This window comes from Triturus cristatus, chromosome 8, assembly GCF_964204655.1.
Source record: "Triturus cristatus chromosome 8, aTriCri1.1, whole genome shotgun sequence".
NCBI classification, from domain to species: Eukaryota; Metazoa; Chordata; class Amphibia; order Caudata; family Salamandridae; genus Triturus; species Triturus cristatus.
The window spans coordinates 1,583,306,865-1,583,324,770 of record NC_140591.1 but is presented as its reverse complement, the minus strand read 5'-3'; the positions used below and the strand labels follow the sequence as shown (position 1 = coordinate 1,583,324,770).

At 44.9% G+C, this 17,906-nt stretch overlaps 1 protein-coding gene across 9 annotated transcripts in view; it reads right to left on the bottom strand.

Moving 5' to 3' along the window:
* The window catches only part of LOC146806245 (uncharacterized), a 381,111-nt gene that overhangs the window by 14,890 nt on the left and 348,315 nt on the right, over positions 1–17,906 (bottom strand). For all 9 annotated transcript variants that reach the window (XM_085623495.1, XM_085623494.1, XM_085623496.1 and 6 more), the window contains one exon: positions 8,589–8,670. In XM_085623495.1, the coding sequence (XP_085479621.1) occupies positions 8,589–8,670 (82 nt within the window). The remainder of the gene's footprint in view (positions 1–8,588; positions 8,671–17,906) is intronic.

Here is a 17,906-nt window from a genome sequence, read left to right as displayed (position 1 = left end):
TTGACGTAGTTCCAATCCAGAATAGACATGTGGAGTTACATATTAACTCCACCCAGGCGTACTGATGTCAGTTACTTTCTAGGCAGTCCATTCCCCTAGACACATAGCCATACAACAGATTGGTTTGGACCAGTGTGCATATCTCTAGACTTGGACCTTTTTTAGGTGGGAAAGAGTCCAGTTCACAGAACGGGGAGATGGGATGGCTGGGGAGGAATCTGTGGCTAAATAGAGTATCTATCAGAAAGAGCCTTACCAAGTAACTTGTTCTTATGATAGATACTTCTAACTGCAGATTCTTCACCTTCCAAATAGGTACGAAAGTAGTACCTCTCAGGTGGTGTTTTTGTGAATTGGCTCAAACCAAAAAGTCATGCAGGACCGAGCGTGCAAAGTGTCTCTTTTGTCGGACCTAGCGGTCCAGACAGTAGTACTTAGTGTACGTGTGGAGCAACGCCCACATAGCACCCTGGCAAATGTCCAGTATAGGGACTCTGCATGTCAATGCAGTGGTAGCAGCCTTGAGCCTGGTAGAATGAGCCCACAAACCCACCAGGGGCTGCTTCCTTCCCAATGTGTAGCAGGATTTAATGCAGAGCACAATTGTTAGAACCGGCCCTCGTAACCTAGTCAGACCTGACCCCTGCACCTCACACCAGCCCCGAGCCCACGGCCTAGCCGATCCTTCCCACCAGAACACACACACCCGACCCGGACTTCCCCCGTCCGTGGCCTTCCTCCTTCGGCCACCCCGGGCCCGCGTGCCCACTTCATGCACCAAGATGGCCGCCCGGCCCCAGCGCGACCCTAGCCTCTAGGCGCCACTCCGGCTGGAGGACATCGCGCTCCCCTTGGGATAAGAAAGGGAGGAGCAGTTTCCATCACACCTCTGCGCTTCCCTGGGAAGGTGGGTTTCGATCGACCCGCCGGCCTCCCCGAGGGCTGGCGCCACGCCTGCTGGGTGTCTGGGGCTCCTCCCGACCCGGCCCTGAAAGGATCAAAGGACAATGGCAGGAAACCCCCAACAAGCGACCCCCAGGTGACAAGACCCCTGCCTGCACAGACTCCGGACATCAAAGAGGAGTCGCCCTATAACAAGGGGTGCTCTGGGACGGTCCGGCAGATTCGCCTTGGAAACACCTGAGCCCTGCTGAGTGACCCGCGGCTCCTTGAAGATCGTAAGACCTCCGAACTTGTGCTTGAGCCCTGCTGAGTGACTCGCGGCTTCCTGAAGATCGTAAGACCTCCAAACTTGTGCTTGAGCCCTGCTGAGTGACTCGCGGCTCCCTGAAGATCGTAAGACCTCCGAACTCGTGCTTGAGCCCTGCTGAGTGACTCGCGGCTCCTTGAAGATCGTAAGACCTCCGAACTTGTGCTCGAGCCCTGCTGAGTAACTCGCCGGTCCCACAGACTCTCTTGGTCCCGCCGGACCCCACGACGACAAGCGTATCCCCCAGCTCGAGGATTGTGAGCTGTGCGCCGGGTACGCTCCTGCATTTGATCCATATCCTCAAAGACTGTCCCGCTACTTCCTATCCCCCCTCCAAGACTTTGTGAGCCCGCACTCTACTTGTATATATTTTGCCTTGCGGATCATAAAGATCCTAACACTCCGATCTGATAAAGATTTGCTCTTAAGAACTCCTCGTGTGGTGTCTCTCTGTCGTGTGGTGCCGAGTGTGCGATCCTAGATACGAGGTTCCTCCCCTGAGGAGTCTCCCGCCAGTGCCCGGCTACGATACCTCGAGGGTGGGTCTCAGGGCAGTCAGGGCCCCCTCCGGGCCCCTCTGAGGTCGCCTTCTAACAACAATCCACTAAAAGACAGTCTTTTTTTGCAGTATACACCTCTTCTTTACTCCAGCGAATCCCATAAGGAACTAATTGTCAACATGATATTCGCTGGTGCGATTGATGTAAAAGCTAAGACCTCTTTTAGGATACAGCCGATAAAGTTTCTCCTCCTTCTTAGAGGGGTTGGTTGTAGCAGACATCATTGGCAGAGTGGTGAAAAACTCCTGGTGTTCCAACCACTTCCAGAGTTGTAATGACTCCTGGCACAGGGTCCATGACCACACCCTGCCCTTCCTATTTCAGTACCACACGGCGGTGGTGTTGTCTGTGAGAACAGCTATACCAGCCTTCATCAGAAGAGTTTCAACCTCAAATGGATGGATCGCAGCCTCAGAAGATTGATGTGGAGCTGGGCCTCCGCTGGAGACCAGATGCCTCTGATTTCCACCTCTGCCAAGTGACCACGCCAACCAAGATGCGATGGATCAGTCACCATTGTCACCTCTGCTTGGAACAGAGAAGAGAGTTTGGCGCTGACCCAACTGCAGTCCAGCCATCACTGCAGGTCTTTTGCAGTCTCCTCCGAAACCTGGACATGAATGGGGATTTCCCTCCTCGTTCTATGCCCACTGGAGCCTCACCTGGCATATTTTACTAGCAGGATACAGGAAACCATCAGTCCCAGCTGAGATTTGAGACAGAGGCTGACATATCGGGTCATAGCCCGAATGTCCTGTATTTTCCCTTCCAGAGAGAAGGGAGCGAAACTGCACCATATCCATAATGCCTCCAATGATAAGAGGATCTGCATAGGAGTGACTTCGGCATGTTGATAGTGAACCCAAATGATGTCAGAAAGTGTGCTGTCACTTGCAAGTAGGTGACAACTGCCTGGGGTGAGCAAGCATTCAGGTTCCAGTCATCGAGGTAGGGAAACCCTGACCTCCGTAGAAGCCCTGTAGCCCACCATCACTTACATTAACACCTGAGCAGCACTGGTGAGGACAAAGGGGAGCACAATTAACTGGAAATGCTCCTGCCCCACTGTGAACCGCAAATAGAGTCTTTCGGTCTGCAGGACAGGGAAGTGGAACTAACTAGTCAGCATGTCCAACAGCACCATCCTGCTGTGGAAACCGGGGTGGGGGGGGAGCTGAGGAGTAGATTGCACACTGTCACTGGGGTCCAAGCGGTCTGTGGTTATCTCGGCCTCTGCCACAAAACAGCTGAGGGTTTTGTGGGCTCTGCTGGTTGTACTGAAAGACCCTACTTTAGCCACAGAAGGTACGAAATTTATATTGTGGTAGAGCAAATAGGCCCAACAAGCATATTGAGTCCTACAATTTTTAAAGCACTCAAAAGCTGAGTCCGTTTTCCCCCCCAAACATTTGGGACCCATCACAGGCATGTCTATCAAAGCAAACGGGATGCCACCCCGGAAGCCCCTTGACATCATGCAGACATATCGTCTGATGGCCACACTGGCGCTGATGCCCTACGAAGGCAATTTGTGGTGTCTCTGCCATATAAGTTATTAAATTTACCCACGTAACAGCCGTCCTGAATAGCCTGTGTGAAAGCGAAACTCCAGTCATCCGTAACACCTGGTAAAGTTTGGGCAACAGAATTCCAGAGGGTGTGAGTACAATGCTCCAAAAGGCAGCTGGAATTCACTGAATGAAGAACCATGCTAGTCAAGAAAACATGCGCTTCCCAAATGCTTCCAAGTACTTCAATTCCCTCTCTGGTGGATTGGTAGGGAACATATTCGGGTTGATTTTATTCACTGATGTCTGCATACCATAGGGTGCTGAGGCTGGACCAAGTCTGGAACACCCCAGGGCTAAGCGATGGCACCGTGCAATTTGCCTGTTCATCGGAGGTCCAAAACAGGGTTTCACCCACGCCCCAAGAAGGTAGTCTGTAAAAGTCTCACTAAACGGAAGTAAAGGATTCACCTGTATTGTGGGCAACTGTACGTCAAGGACCTTGGCTGCCCTCCACATGACCATTCCAAAAGAGGCACTATCTTCTGTAGAAGGGCCTGGTAGAGAAACTAGTCCAGTGTCTGGTGTCAAGGCCACTGGCATCCTGGTGGACCTTATAGCAGTTGCCATCGGTATATGGTTGGGCAATTTCATCGCCTGGATCATAGGGATTGTTGTCAGAAACTGTTCCAAATAAAGCATGTAGTGTATGGGCCCCTCCAGAAGGTAAGTGGAGGGGATTGGAGTCTGATGGAACACCCAAAGGCTGCAGCCCCGTTGGATCAGCGAATGGTCTCTGTTGACATATAAGCAGCATAGGCTCAAAGTGGGAAAGCAATCAGTGGTGTAACGAAAGTTGAAGGGGCCCCCCTGCAAGGTTCACAGAGGGGCCCCCGCTCCAGATTTAATCCGGAGCTCTCCGGCGCTAGTACAGTGCTGAGGGGCCCCTCTGCAGCTCGGGGGCTCCCCCGCACTGCGGGGGATCAAGGGGCCTGTGTTACGCCCCTGAGAGCAATATGGGCTGTGCTTTGTCATATGGTGTCGTGTGATAGGATCCCATGGCAGGTCCAGAGGGTCCAATTGGCACCGAGGGAGGGCAAACTGGCAAGAGTCCCACATGGAGGACCTTGCAGTTCCTTGGGGCTTGGAGGAGAACCAAAGGGATCTGGCAACAACCCATGTTGACGTCCTTGCGCCTTCCCTCGTGGTTGAGAGTAGCTGGCAGGGGTCAAGTACCGCTTGTACTTTTAATGATTCTTCTTCGACTTACCAGAACAATTTGAGTGTGACGAAGATTGGCCATAGAAATGACTTTGGGCCTTGGAACCAGGTCAGGGACCTTCCTTTCAACCTCGACTGATCATAGCAAGGAGCCTTCTGGTGCTTGGCAACAGAGTTTGGCTTTGCGCTCCCGTATGACCTTTGGATTCAGCAAGGCACAGTCATTGTAGGTCTTATAGCTGTGTTCTGATCCCAGGCACCACAGACAAACCTGATGAGGATCGGTCACAGACGTTTTGCTTTCGACAGCCCTTACATGGTTTAAACCTTGCAGTTTTGGAGGGTTGACATTTACCCCAGCACACTGGATTTTGAAGAAATTATTTTGCGAAGTAGTAGCTCTGGATCTGCATCTGGTGGCAAGGAAAGAAAGGAACTGACATCAGTGCGTATAGGTAGCGCTTATATGCGCCCATCACTTCCAGAGCAGAAACACATCAGCACAGAGCCACACAGCATCACCTGCCGGTGTACAGGGGTACTGCTAAAGATTTTCTGGATCCTGTCTGATGCCTGGAGAATAGTCAAAAGGTGAGGAATCTGCAGTTAGAACTGGCATATGTATAAAATACATTTCCATAAAACACTGTATGATAAAGATTTTTTTTTAAAGAGGGAAAGCCCCCAATAACATTAGCTAGATAACCATAACACCCTCAATGAACCGTGAATGACCTCTAACATGACACTGACATTGGCGGTAGCACCACAAACACACCACAAAAAACCTCATCTGCGATATGACTTATGTGCTACCACATATTACGTGATGGTGAAGGAAGGCTGCAGTTCTACTGATGTCTTGATGAAGACTATAAGGAAATGCAAGGCCATAGTGCTAGTTAACAGATGTCCTTGCAAGGATTACGTAGAAAAGACAGCCTGCTGTGCGACGACAGTCTATCAATGTCATGGCAGTTATTACATGGAGGAGGAAGGACGCAACTCTGGATAGTATGATTTCATAACTGACAAATAACTGAGAAATGTCAATTTCATTTTGTTTCCATCATAATAACCTTAATGGAAATATTTGTATGACTCTAAGTTTATGTTCTTAGTAGCCAACCATAACATTGTGAGGCATATATTATTAGACAGTGTTAATAGTGAGCTATTAACCATGCAGTCAGTGACCAGTACCACTGCCCTCAGTGCCCAACTTTGGCCAAGCCAAGTGGGCACTAGCATAGAGTGCTTGCTTTTGTCATGTCCTGTGCACAGTTCCTTTTTTCTTTTTAGGCATCTTCTGCAGTCATGCTCAGGGGGCCCTGGACACAAAGGAGTACTTAGTCACACCTTGTGCCCAGTACCAATGCCTACAGTGCAGACTATGCATTCAATATCTGCATTCTCACTTACCAGAGATACCCTATGGACATTGTAATGGAAAATGCAATGATAAGGTCCTCAAGGCAGCCCCTCCTCTGTGATAAATCTATATGCACCTTTCCAGGATCAAACTTGTTTCTGGAAGGTTTCATTCAGATGCATGATATAAATGATTTTTCTATGGTTGTGTGCGGTACCAGCATGTACAGGTAGTGATGCTGGGCCACGCTCCTTAAAGACTAACAGTTAGGGTCAAGGTTAGGGATAGTTGGATACAGGAACGAGAAACAGGTCAATGAATATTAACCTAAGAGAAACAGGTCAATGAATATTAACCTAAGTGCTGGAAAGGGCTGAAAGGTTTGCATTTTTGTTTATGAAACTGAGCTACGGTTTGTGGGCTCTAGGGTGAAACCTATCTGTTTTTTCTAGTAAAAGGGCATGTGCTGTCTGTTTTGGATACCCCAAAGCCTTTGTTGTGAAGTACGTGCAAACTGCTCTAAAGGCATTAAAGAGACATTTTCACATTGAGTTCAGATACTGCAGCTTGTTCAGAAACCATAAAAACAGGAACAAAAATGTTTAGATTATCACAGCCAATCAGATTTCAATTTTGATCTATGCAAATGTTCATAAACATAACTGTTGTTAAATAGTTCATTTTAGGGATGATGAATAAACATGTTTATAACACATCCCCAATAACACTGAGACGGAGTGGCCTCTATCTGCTTGCCAGGTTTTGTGTCACCCCCTTCAGCAGTTTTCAAGCCCTCTTTCCACAAAAAACTCTAACAGGAATTTGAATAGGAGCACACACAGTGATACCCCACCCTTATTCTTACTATTGAACAATCTCCTGAGACCTTATAGGATCAAACCTGTGTGGTGGATACTTTTATGGAAAGGAATGTACAGATTCGTCTAACGAGGCCAAAGTCGCTCATTAGCAATTGAAGATGTGTTTCTCAGGGGCTAGTGATTAGATCCATAACAACAGAGGTGTTTTTGCCAACACAGTCATACATAGAAGATGTTGCGATACCAAAGGGGATGATGGACGGAGCGTTTGAGAAATTCAAACACTCACCCCCAGTCAACTGATCTGGGTTTAATCCATCATCATTCTTTAGCTCACTCCACCACCCCAGTTCAGATATGGCCATATGCAAATCAGTCTGACCCTGTGCGTCATGGGAACAGTCCAACCCGAACTGCCAAGCCATGTCTTCCCTGGACCGGAACCAAGCATCCTGGGACCGGTTTCGGGTTCATAACTCTCATCAGTCAGGCTATCTTGAATCCAGTGGCAAAGTGAGCAAGGGACCAACGTCTGGACATATCCTGCCAACTTAGGGCAAACAAAGCGATACCAAAGGGGATGATGGACAGAGCGTTTGAGCAAATCAAACACTCACCCCCAGTCAACTGATCTGGGTTTAATCCATTATCATTCTTTAGCTCACTCCACCACCCCAGTTCAGACATGGCCATATGCAAATCAGTCTGACCCTGTGCCTCATGGGAACAGTCCAGCCCGAACTGCCAAGCCATGTCTTCCCTGGACCGGAAACAAGCATCCTGGGACCTGTTTCGGGTTCATAACCCTCATCAGCCAGACTATCTTGAATCCAGTGGCAAAGTGAGCAAGGGACCCACGTCTGAGCATACCCTGCCAACTTAGGGCAAACAAAGCGATACCAAAGGGGATGATGGACGGAGCGCTTGAGCAAATAAAACACTCACCCCCAGTCAACTGATCTGGGTTTAATCCATCATCATTCTTTAGCTCACTCCACCACCCCAGTTCAGACATGGCCATATGCAAATCAGTCTGACCCTGTGCCTCATGGGAACAGTTCAGCCCGAACTGCCAAGCCATGTCTTCCCTTGACCGGAAACAAGCATCCTGGGACCGGTTTCGGGTTCATAACCCTCATCAGCCAGACTATCTTGAATCCAGTGGCAAAGTGAGCAAGGGATCCACGTCTGAGCATACCCTGCCAACTTAGGGCAAACAAAGCGATACCAAAGGGGATGATGGACGGAGCGCTTGAGCAAATAAAACACTCACCCCCAGTCAACTGATCTGGGTTTAATCCATCATCATTCTTTAGCTCACTCCACCACCCCAGTTCAGACATGGCCATATGCAAATCAGTCTGACCCTGTGCCTCATACATAGAAGATGGCCTGGTCTATGCAGTCTTTGATCACCCACAGCCAATTCAACTTGCTTTGCAGCAGTGTACATGTTTACTCAACCCTGAGATGGATCTAGAAGTTTTGATGATCACCCAAGATGACACCACGCTGGTGTTAGAAACTGAAATCAAGCTCAGCAGCTGTCAATCCCCAGTCAATTGTATCATTATATAGCTAGTGCTAGCTCTTCCTCATGAAGTTCAACCCCCAGAGATACATTTCCTGCCGGAACTGAACTTGTGGACAATGTCGGCGATTTACTGGGGCATGTGAATATTGATGGGGTAAGCACCAAAGTCTGCATGCTATTCCCCATTACTGGGGGGAAAAACTTGTAATAGATGCTATTCACCACACCTGATAAATAACACTCCCCCATGGAATTGTTGATTAGTAGGTGCAATAAACATCACACCAAAGACCGTGTCAATATAATGAGGTCATTAGCCATGATAATTACTAGCAACGCTTATAAGATACCAGGATCTTTACCTGTTAATGATATTGCATCCAAATGTTTCTTTGGTGCCAACCGATCCTCACGGTGTAAAGTAACAAATGTTCCTGAGGAAGCCTGCAGAAATTAAAAAAAACATATGAACAATTTCGATTCAAACCCTCTAGAACAAGTTATGAATGTCGGTAAAACTAATAATAAAGAGATAACAAACAAAACAGAAGGGAGGATGGGTTGGGACAAATTTGGTGTTTAAAATAAAAGCAATCTCACAGCAGATAACTTCTGGTGGTGGGCTATAACCACATAATTCTTCACCTGGGGCTGATCTTGTGACTAGTGGGTAAATGCAACACTGTAGGGTTGGTGATGCACACTGCGTTCCTGTCCTATTCCAAAAGACCACAGTAAATTTTTGTCAAAAGAGGCCACAGAAAGAAATCGTACAGCTATAAAAGAGATGTAAAGTGACATTGCAAATACCATGTGGTGATTGATAAATTTGTGAATAACTTAGCCCACTGGGAGAATATCATGGAGACATATAAATAGGATTTCAGGTAATATTTCCTAGTGGGTTCATTGGGTACATATTGTGTAGCATGTTACTCAACTCAAAATCTACCAGATCTTCAGTCACACATATGTAAATTTCACTATCACTGGAGAAGAACCAATGTAGATGCGTAGTGCTTTAAGAAAAAATGTGGACATGCCTCGGAAGCTCAAGCCAGCCTTGAGGCCTACCACTACCACATTATAGCCTCTTCTTTACACCTGTTCTATACTCTCCAATCAATGTCTAAGACGTACATTGGTGTCTATTCGAGAACTATTTTCTGCCAGAATATAGCTAATTTAGGCTAAGCTCTGATTGCTTTGTCAATTCCTCAAAGAATAATAATTGTGATCCACTTTAGTGGAGGCACCTAGAGCTGGCCTTGTCTAGGAATTTCAGATTAGGTTCATGAGAGCCTTTTTTCCCATCCAGGTCATTGAAAACTGTTTTTTGGGGAAGGTTTCCTGAAGAAGTGTTTTACGTTGGTGAAAACTGAGGTTTAGTGTATATGAGACTCTTTGAAGAGGCTTTTTTCTTGGAAATCTAACCTATTCATGGAAATTTCCTTCCTCCAAATGCAGTCTTTATATTCAAATGCTTAGGGAGGCTGCATAATTATGACTCTCAGGCTGCCTCCAGTGAATTTCTGAGTCTCAAGCTAGGATCTGCTCTGTGGTGTCGGCCACATGCGTCAGTTGCTCACAGAGTGTAACTGTGGTTAGCTGACTGATAGACCAAATTAATAACAACCACCCCTTTTTGCCGTGGGCTCTCATCAAAGTCGGCTAGCCACTGTGAAGTAATCCTCCGCATTCCTGTCTCAGTATATCAGAACAAAACTGTGCATGGGTGCAAGTGCTCCCCCTGCAAGGTACTGTGAGGCCCAACCTGAGCTGGTTCCCGGGTTTTGTAGTCCCCCCTCCAGAGGCAAGTATTGTTATTACTAATTTCTCTACCATTTGAAGGCCACAAAGTAAACAACAGCAGATAAAACGGTCTTCAGCATACACTAGTTAATAGAACGTGTCACATATGGTTTATTGACTGAGGCACTGTATGCAATTACTTTAAATCCCTTCAAGTAGCGTGCTGTTATCTGTCGTTCAATGCTAAGGCAAGTTGACAAGGGTGATGATAATTCTTCTTTAGAAGGTTTTAATAAGTCTCTTTCTGAAGCCCTGTATAAGGAGCCACAATACTACTCAGCCCCTCTTGCAAAGGAGGGCACAGCATTTACATTTCAGGTCAGACTTTCAGTACTTCCTAGGAGAAATGAAGAAGAGGATTCATATTATTACCTAACCCACTCTTCAGGACATGGGGCTTTCACACACTAGTCAGAAGTTTATTTCAGAGCCTTATATTACAACATGTCCTGCAGGGGAATATTTTTTTCCTGGGTGCAAGGACCAACATACTTTGGTTCCTTTGCTGCATCTATTAGTGCAGCCAGAGCCAATGGCAGCACCAGGTGCAGTTCTGTTGGCCTCAGTATCAACACCCACCCTAATGACACAACGGGTCACTTCCATACCTTGTGGAATCCGAAGGTCAAGAGTCGGATCCACAGGTAACAACAATAATACTTTCTAGTCCTGGCCCTGTCTACGCCATTGTGAGTAATTACTAAGAATACCTGCAGCTTAAGACTCAGTTCCTTTCTCCCATGAAGACAAACACACTTGGTTGCTGCTTCTGTCTGGTGAACAGAGGAGATCCACCTGAATTCAAGCTCAGGTGGGATTATATTTGTTGCCTACAGAGGTGTGGAAGGAATAAAGTTCCACTCTGCCAGTAAGGAAAAACACTGATAATCTGCTACTTTAGGTGATATCTCGTATTTCCTCTTATCACCGCCTATTGTTATATTCCTATTTTATTCCCACAAAGCAAATTTCGAAAATTTATGACTGGAGTTGTCACTATTTTCTTATTTTAGTTTATTGTAAAATACTGTGAGTAGTTGCTAGCTCCAGCAGAATGCTGTGGAGGAATAAATGTTGTTGCAAATACATTTTGTTGGCTTCATGGGAAAGTCTTAAGAAGCCAGATGACTTTGTTCCAGACCTTCCATGATTGTCAAGTGTTGTCATTTCAAATTGACCGTCAAGGCGCCAAGGAGTACAGTAGCACATGGGGTACTTTCAGACTCAGTCAGGGGAAATCCATTCTAACATTACCAAATTTACATCAACAGTGCAGGGTATTCAAAAGAGCCAGTAAAGTCCACCTATCCTGGTATTGCCACGTGACATTGGTTATGCTGTATGTAGAAATAGTGTGGCTAGGTCATAAGAGTACTACTTTGTTATCCATGTGAAGTTGATTTCCCTAGCAATCTCTTGAAACATTTGCTATAAGTTTACCATTCAGAACAAATTCATGAATGTCTATGGGAATTTAGATTTTATGAAACTTCCCGTTTACAATAGGTAATCAGTTAAAAAACAATGATTGGCCAGCAGTGTGACCTCATCTGGCTATGGACTGACTGATCCTCATCGTCTTTCTAGCAATATGGCATATTCAACTGGGTTTCTGTCTTCTGCTAAGGCTTTGTACTGTGAAAAGTTTGGATTGCTAAAAGGTACATTATTTTCAAAATATTGAGTGACTCTGAATTAATGTGCAATGAAATATATAATTGCAAAGGGCATATGCCCACTAGGCTACCTGGGTGTACGCCATTTAAATTAAATTTCAAATTAGAGAAACGTAGCCTGTCGAACCCAGGGTGACCATTCTGCCAACTTTACAAAACTCCAAGTTGACTAACATGCATTTTGAGGAAAAAAACAATGGAAAAGAAGATTAATAAAAAACACCACGAACTTGGTATGGAATCCTTGGTCTAGAATAAATAACAAGTATCTTACTACGTTTGGATTTAATTGTTTTTCATCTAAACTAGTATTTACACCTCTGCTCTTGTGATGTATGTTTCCTTTGTGCATAGATGGCTCTTTTTAAGAACTCTGGGTAAGAAGCTTATGTCTTCCTTCTTTGAGGTCTTCATCAGAATCACTTTGTAATAAGGCTTGTTCCATAGCTTCAATATTTGAAAGTTACGTGGAATCTATACTGAACTGTATCATAGAGTGAAATGAAATATAATTTCCTCAGAATGGAATAAACATCATTGAAAAAAGCACTAAGGAGTGTGAAACAAATTTTATATACCAGGAGAAAGTCTCAACCCAGAGACTATAAACAGTGCCCAGGGGACAGACCCCACGGATATGGGGATGCAAATATAAATTCTACTCACACACTCCGCACTCGGAGAGTGATACCCAGGATCACGGAGAACTGTATGAACTACAAGATCAATTTAGCGTTGTGCACGCACTATACAAATCTAGTCATTCCTTCTTTTAATGACACACAGTTATCTAGCTATCTTAAAGAATGACTTATTGATATTGAGTTAAGATTATCCAAGTGACATTAGTACCATAGCATGTGATTTTAACCTGCTTATGCAATCTTAGTATTATTTTTCATTTGGATGCAGTTGGGGATTTAAATACCCCACGTTTGTCAAGTAGATGTAGTGATAAGCATGCAGCAAATTTGCTGACTTGGGCCTTGAAGTCAAATCTGCCCTTAGTTAATAGTCTCTTTGAAGAAAATCCTTTTGGCAATTTTGTCTTGAATAATAGAGATCTCACTTCATTAATCAATTATATAGATTAATTTCCTATCTAGGAAGTAATATTGTAACTCTTCTCCATTTAAATTCATCTGTCATCTAAATGATCATCCTCAATCAGTATTATTTATGTAAAGGGCATTTTATTGTCATTTTGCTCCTGAAGATCCACTCATAAAGCTGCTGTTCTAATCGCTTGTACACTTGGAACGGGAATCCTAATGATGACTTTATATATAGGTTATCTCTTTCCATTTCTAATCTGGTAAATTCAAATATAGTAAATATAGATTCCATCTCCAATCTGACGGCTTCAGTAGATGACCTATTTCCTACCATCACAGCTCCAATAATTTGATGAATGAAAGAATATTGTGTAATTAAGTGTTTAAAAGAAGAGCCACCTCTTAGAAAGAGAACTAAAAAAAAGAACAATATGGACCAAGATGTTGGCATCCTTTTGGAGTATCTTTAACAAAAGGCACTTTATGTGACTTCTGGCCTATTGCTGCTACAGCCCTGGATAAAGGTTAGGGGTGGGTGATAAACTCTGCTCCTCTGTTGAGTTTTTTTTTGCGAGCGAGAAATTCGAGCGCTAGACCACCTCCCGGCAATATTTCTGAAAACAGACGGTCACGGCAGGTAATTACCGCTCGCATTGAGAAAGCTGCCACTCGCGATGAGAAAGCTACTACCTGAGTAGAAAATCTACTTGAACAGCAGAAAGAATCAGGGCCCTCTGGTGCCGTTCACACTGATTTAACGGCGCTGGACAAGCTCCCGGCGCTTAAAATAAGTGCGAGCAGCGTGAGGTACTGAATTTCGTAGCTTGTGGAACTCCGCTGAATCTCACTGGGTTTTTGAGAAACTCCGTGGAATTCCACGGAGTGAAACTCCGCTGCTACCATCCATCCCTATTGAAGAAATTGATAAAAATCCTATGCCCGCACATGAAAACACCTGGTATTTATATTTTTAATACTTTGGGCCTCATGTAGGAAGCCAAATACCGGTCGGTAACGGCCGAAATTCGGTAAATATCACGTTACCGACCGGTATTTAGGCATTTGCTATGTAGGGGGCTGATTTCTGGATTCGGTATTTACCGAATCGGAAATTAAGAAATCGGTAAAATACCGATTCGGTAAATACCGAATCCAGAAATCAGATGTAGGGAGCACTCTAAAGAGTGAAAATTAGTATTAGAAATTCGTTATTTACCACCAAATACAGGTTGGTGATAAATAACGAATACCATGCAAAAAACAATATTTTGCAGATTTAAGATTGCCATGTGGCAGACATACATGCCCTTAGGGCATGTATGTGCGCCACATGTGCACACATGCAAGATTCAGGCGTGCAACAGGGTGTCAATGTGACACCCTGCCACCCTTGTATATGCTCCCCCCATTACCGAATCGGTATTTACCGATTCGGTAATGAGGCATACCTTCCCATTGATTCCTATGGGCCTCCAGGCCCATAGGAATCAATGGGAAGGTATGCCTCATTACCGAATCGGTAAATACCGATTCATAATTTCCGAATTTTTCCGATTCGGTAAACTTTACCGACTCATTACCTACATCACATTTACCGATTCATAAATACCGAATCGGTAAAATTCGGTATTTATGAATCGGTAAATGTGAGGCTACCTACATATGGCCCTTTGTATTTAAAATCAAATATTGTTTCCAATCACATTAACTGTAATTCATTAATGACTATTGAACAAATTACAACTGAAATCATTGCTAACATCATAACAGGCATGAATAATTCTTTGGCCCAGGGATCTGATGGTGCACTCGCTACTTTTTGTTTTACAACCTCCGCCCGTGCCTGTGGGCAAGCCGTTTAAACCACCTTTTATCTACTGTATGACATTTAATCACATTCCTGACTCTTGAAAAGGAAGTTATATCACACTACTTTATAAAAAATGCGATATGTCCAAACTTTTGAACTATTTACTAAGACTAATTGTTTTGTTAGATGCAGCTCAGAAAGTATTTGCAAAAGTTAGCCTGTACCAATTGCAGAATTGGATAATAGAGAGACAGGTGTTTCCATTTGGGCCATTGAGATTTCATTCAACTGTTGATAATATTTTATGCCTGCAACTCAAGTGTGAAAAACATGCAAATAAAAGAAAAATTGAAATCATGTGTTGCTTATGTATACTTTTTTTTAGCTCTACCAAACTTTATCATTTCATTTCATTTCAGAAATCTTTATTTCGATCACAGATCATAAAAGATGCATAACATTAATACAAAAATTTTTAAAAACGAATTAAACAACGGTGTGATCCAATAGTTAAAACAGTATTAAAAGAGGGTGCATGAAGTTCAGTCTGTAGCTATCAAGGAGTCTTTTTATACGAGTCTTTTTACCCATCGGCTTCGGGTGTACCACATGGAAGTTAAAAATTTCGAGAGGGCAAAGACTACAGTGGGGGAGAGGTCTGTCTTTAGAACTCTATAAGCAGGTTGAAAGGATCTAAAACCCAAGTTCTTAAGTAGGGGGACTAACCAATATTTCCTGCTCCTCTCATAGCCCTTGCAGAAGAAAACAACGTGAACGTCATTCTCCTTTGGATGTGCGCACACTGGGCAAGTTTCTATGGAGGAGCGGCATGTCCAGGACGCTGTGAACGATGCTAAGGGAAGTGTTCCGTATCTCCATTGTAAGAATAATTTCCTCGTTAGTACAGGAGACATGGCATCTAGAGTACTTTCAAGATGGTAAGAATCTTTTACTTTTAGGAACAAATGGGTCAAAGATCCTTCTCGTCTGGCATCGATAGCTCTGGTGAGCATTAGTTCTTGGTATGCTCTCACAAGAACCTTTTTTGGAGTCTTTAAACAGGCGTTTGTAGGATCCGTCCATAGTTCCGGATAACCAATCTCCTCTAGCATTCCCTTAACATAAATCATCCATGGAATTCTCTTGGCATTCCGTAGGTGCAGGAATTCCTGTAACTCCTCTCTGTAGTTTATGAGATCTGGGCTGCACCACAAGCGTCTCCAAAATGTCAAGGGTTTATGACCTAGCTCCTCGGTTATCGATCGAATTCCCATGTCCAATCTTAGGGGCAGTAGTGGAGTGCTCTGCGGTAGGGCAACAATCTGTCTCAGAAATTTATTTTCCGTTGACTGTAGTTTAGACAGATTAGTGTGTCCCCACAGCTCACCCCCGTATGTGACACCCGCGCGGGCTTGAGTTTTGTAAATATGAATGATTGGGGTTAGTGGGCGATAGAAAGATTTGTTCGCCAGACGAATAGTGCCACCCGCCAACTGAGCCAGTTTGATAGTCACTTTAGTCTGGTGTGACGTCCACGTTAGATGTTCGTTTATAGTAATCCCCAAGTATTCGATATTATGCACACGTTCTAATTGGACTGTGCCTAACCTAGGTGGAGCTCGGTTATGGGTATTGGGATTCAAAATCATAAATTTAGTTTTTTGAGGATTAATTTCCAATCCACGCTCAGAGCAGAACTCTAAAAAACCGTCTAGGATGCGTTGGATCCCCATAGGGGATTTAGACAACAGCAGGGTGTCATCTGCAAACATGATTGCAGGCACCCTGCTGCCTGTCAACTTGGGGGCATCGGTGTTGGCAATCCTGTTCAGGTGGGCAACTACCCCGTTCACAAAGAGGCAAAACAGGGTCGGTGCAAGGACACAACCCTGTCTAACCCCTCTGCGAACGGGGAAACTATCGGTTAACTTGCCACCTTTGCCGCACCTTACGCGGGCGTAGTTGTTATAATGAAGTCTCATCAGGATTGCCAGAATATCACCAGGGACGTTTAGCTCTTCCATGACTCTCCACAGCCGTGCCCTAGGTACCAAATCGAAGGCGGCACGTAAGTCTACAAAAATAGTATACAAAGTACCGCCCTCGATTACGGCTGTTCTCCAGTAAAGGAGATTCAGCCGGAAAATTTGATCTACTGTCGATACACCCTGTCTGAAGCCCGCCTGATAGGGGGACAGGATGTCCATCTCCTCTATCCAGGCCAGAAGCCTGTCCAAAATCAGTCTTCCAAAAAGTTTTTGGGATATGTCGATGAGGCTGATAGGACGATAGTTGGCTGGGAGCAGAGGGGAACCCTTTTTGAAAATTGGAACCACCTCTGCTCCCAGCCAAGTATCAGGGACCTCCATTCCCCCCAGAATGGCATTAAATATTAGTGTAAGATATGGGACCCATATCCCTGGTTCCTATTTGAACAAGTCCCCAGGCACCCCATCGAGTCCCGGGGCTTTTCCCGCAGCTAGACCCTTGATGGCCTCCCTCACCTCTTTTTCAGTAAAGGGAGCTCCCGTATGACTAGATGTCTTTATGCCACCAACTGTATTTTGTTCCCCCCCTTCCTCAGCATAAAACGTCTCAAAGTGGCGCTGCCATATCGTGGGCGCTATGTTGGGCTCTATGTTGGGCTCTATTGCCGAGGATAAATCCTCAGTACCATTGGCGACTATGCGCCAAAATTTGCGCGAGTCTCTGTTAGTTAGTGTTTTAACAAGGTTTTCCCAATAATCCTGGTCCCATTCCGCCCGCGCATTTTCCAGGAGCCTTTTGTAGGATCTTCTCCTAGCTTGGATTTCTTCCTTGCCATAGCGTCCTTTTATAGCAAGTAACAAATGGGCCTTGGATTCCCTGCAAGTGGCGTTATACCAGGATGTTTGGGACAGGGGGCCTTTCCTTTTCCCTGAGGATGAAAACAGATCCTGCTCTAAGGTGATGATTATGTCTGCATGAATTTGTGCAAGCTTTCCTCTAATGGGATCATCTTGCACCTCCTTACCAATCTGAAAGGCCCTCTCCAGCAATGTGATTATCCCAGCATATAACTGCGGTATTCTATCTGGACTATTGACCAATTTCTCCCACTTGACTCTCCGCCGATTGTTTTCAAGTAAGAGCCCTGCTTTATCTTTATCCGATACGTAGGATGTGTCCTCTCCCCCTGGCAGGGAATAAGTCAATTCCAAAGCGTTATGGTCACTGTCCATTCTTTCAGTGACTTTGAAATCGACTATTAATGGCCACATGAACAATTTGACCAAAATATAGTCCAGTCTGGATTTGCTACCTGTTTTATTATAGGTATACTTGCTA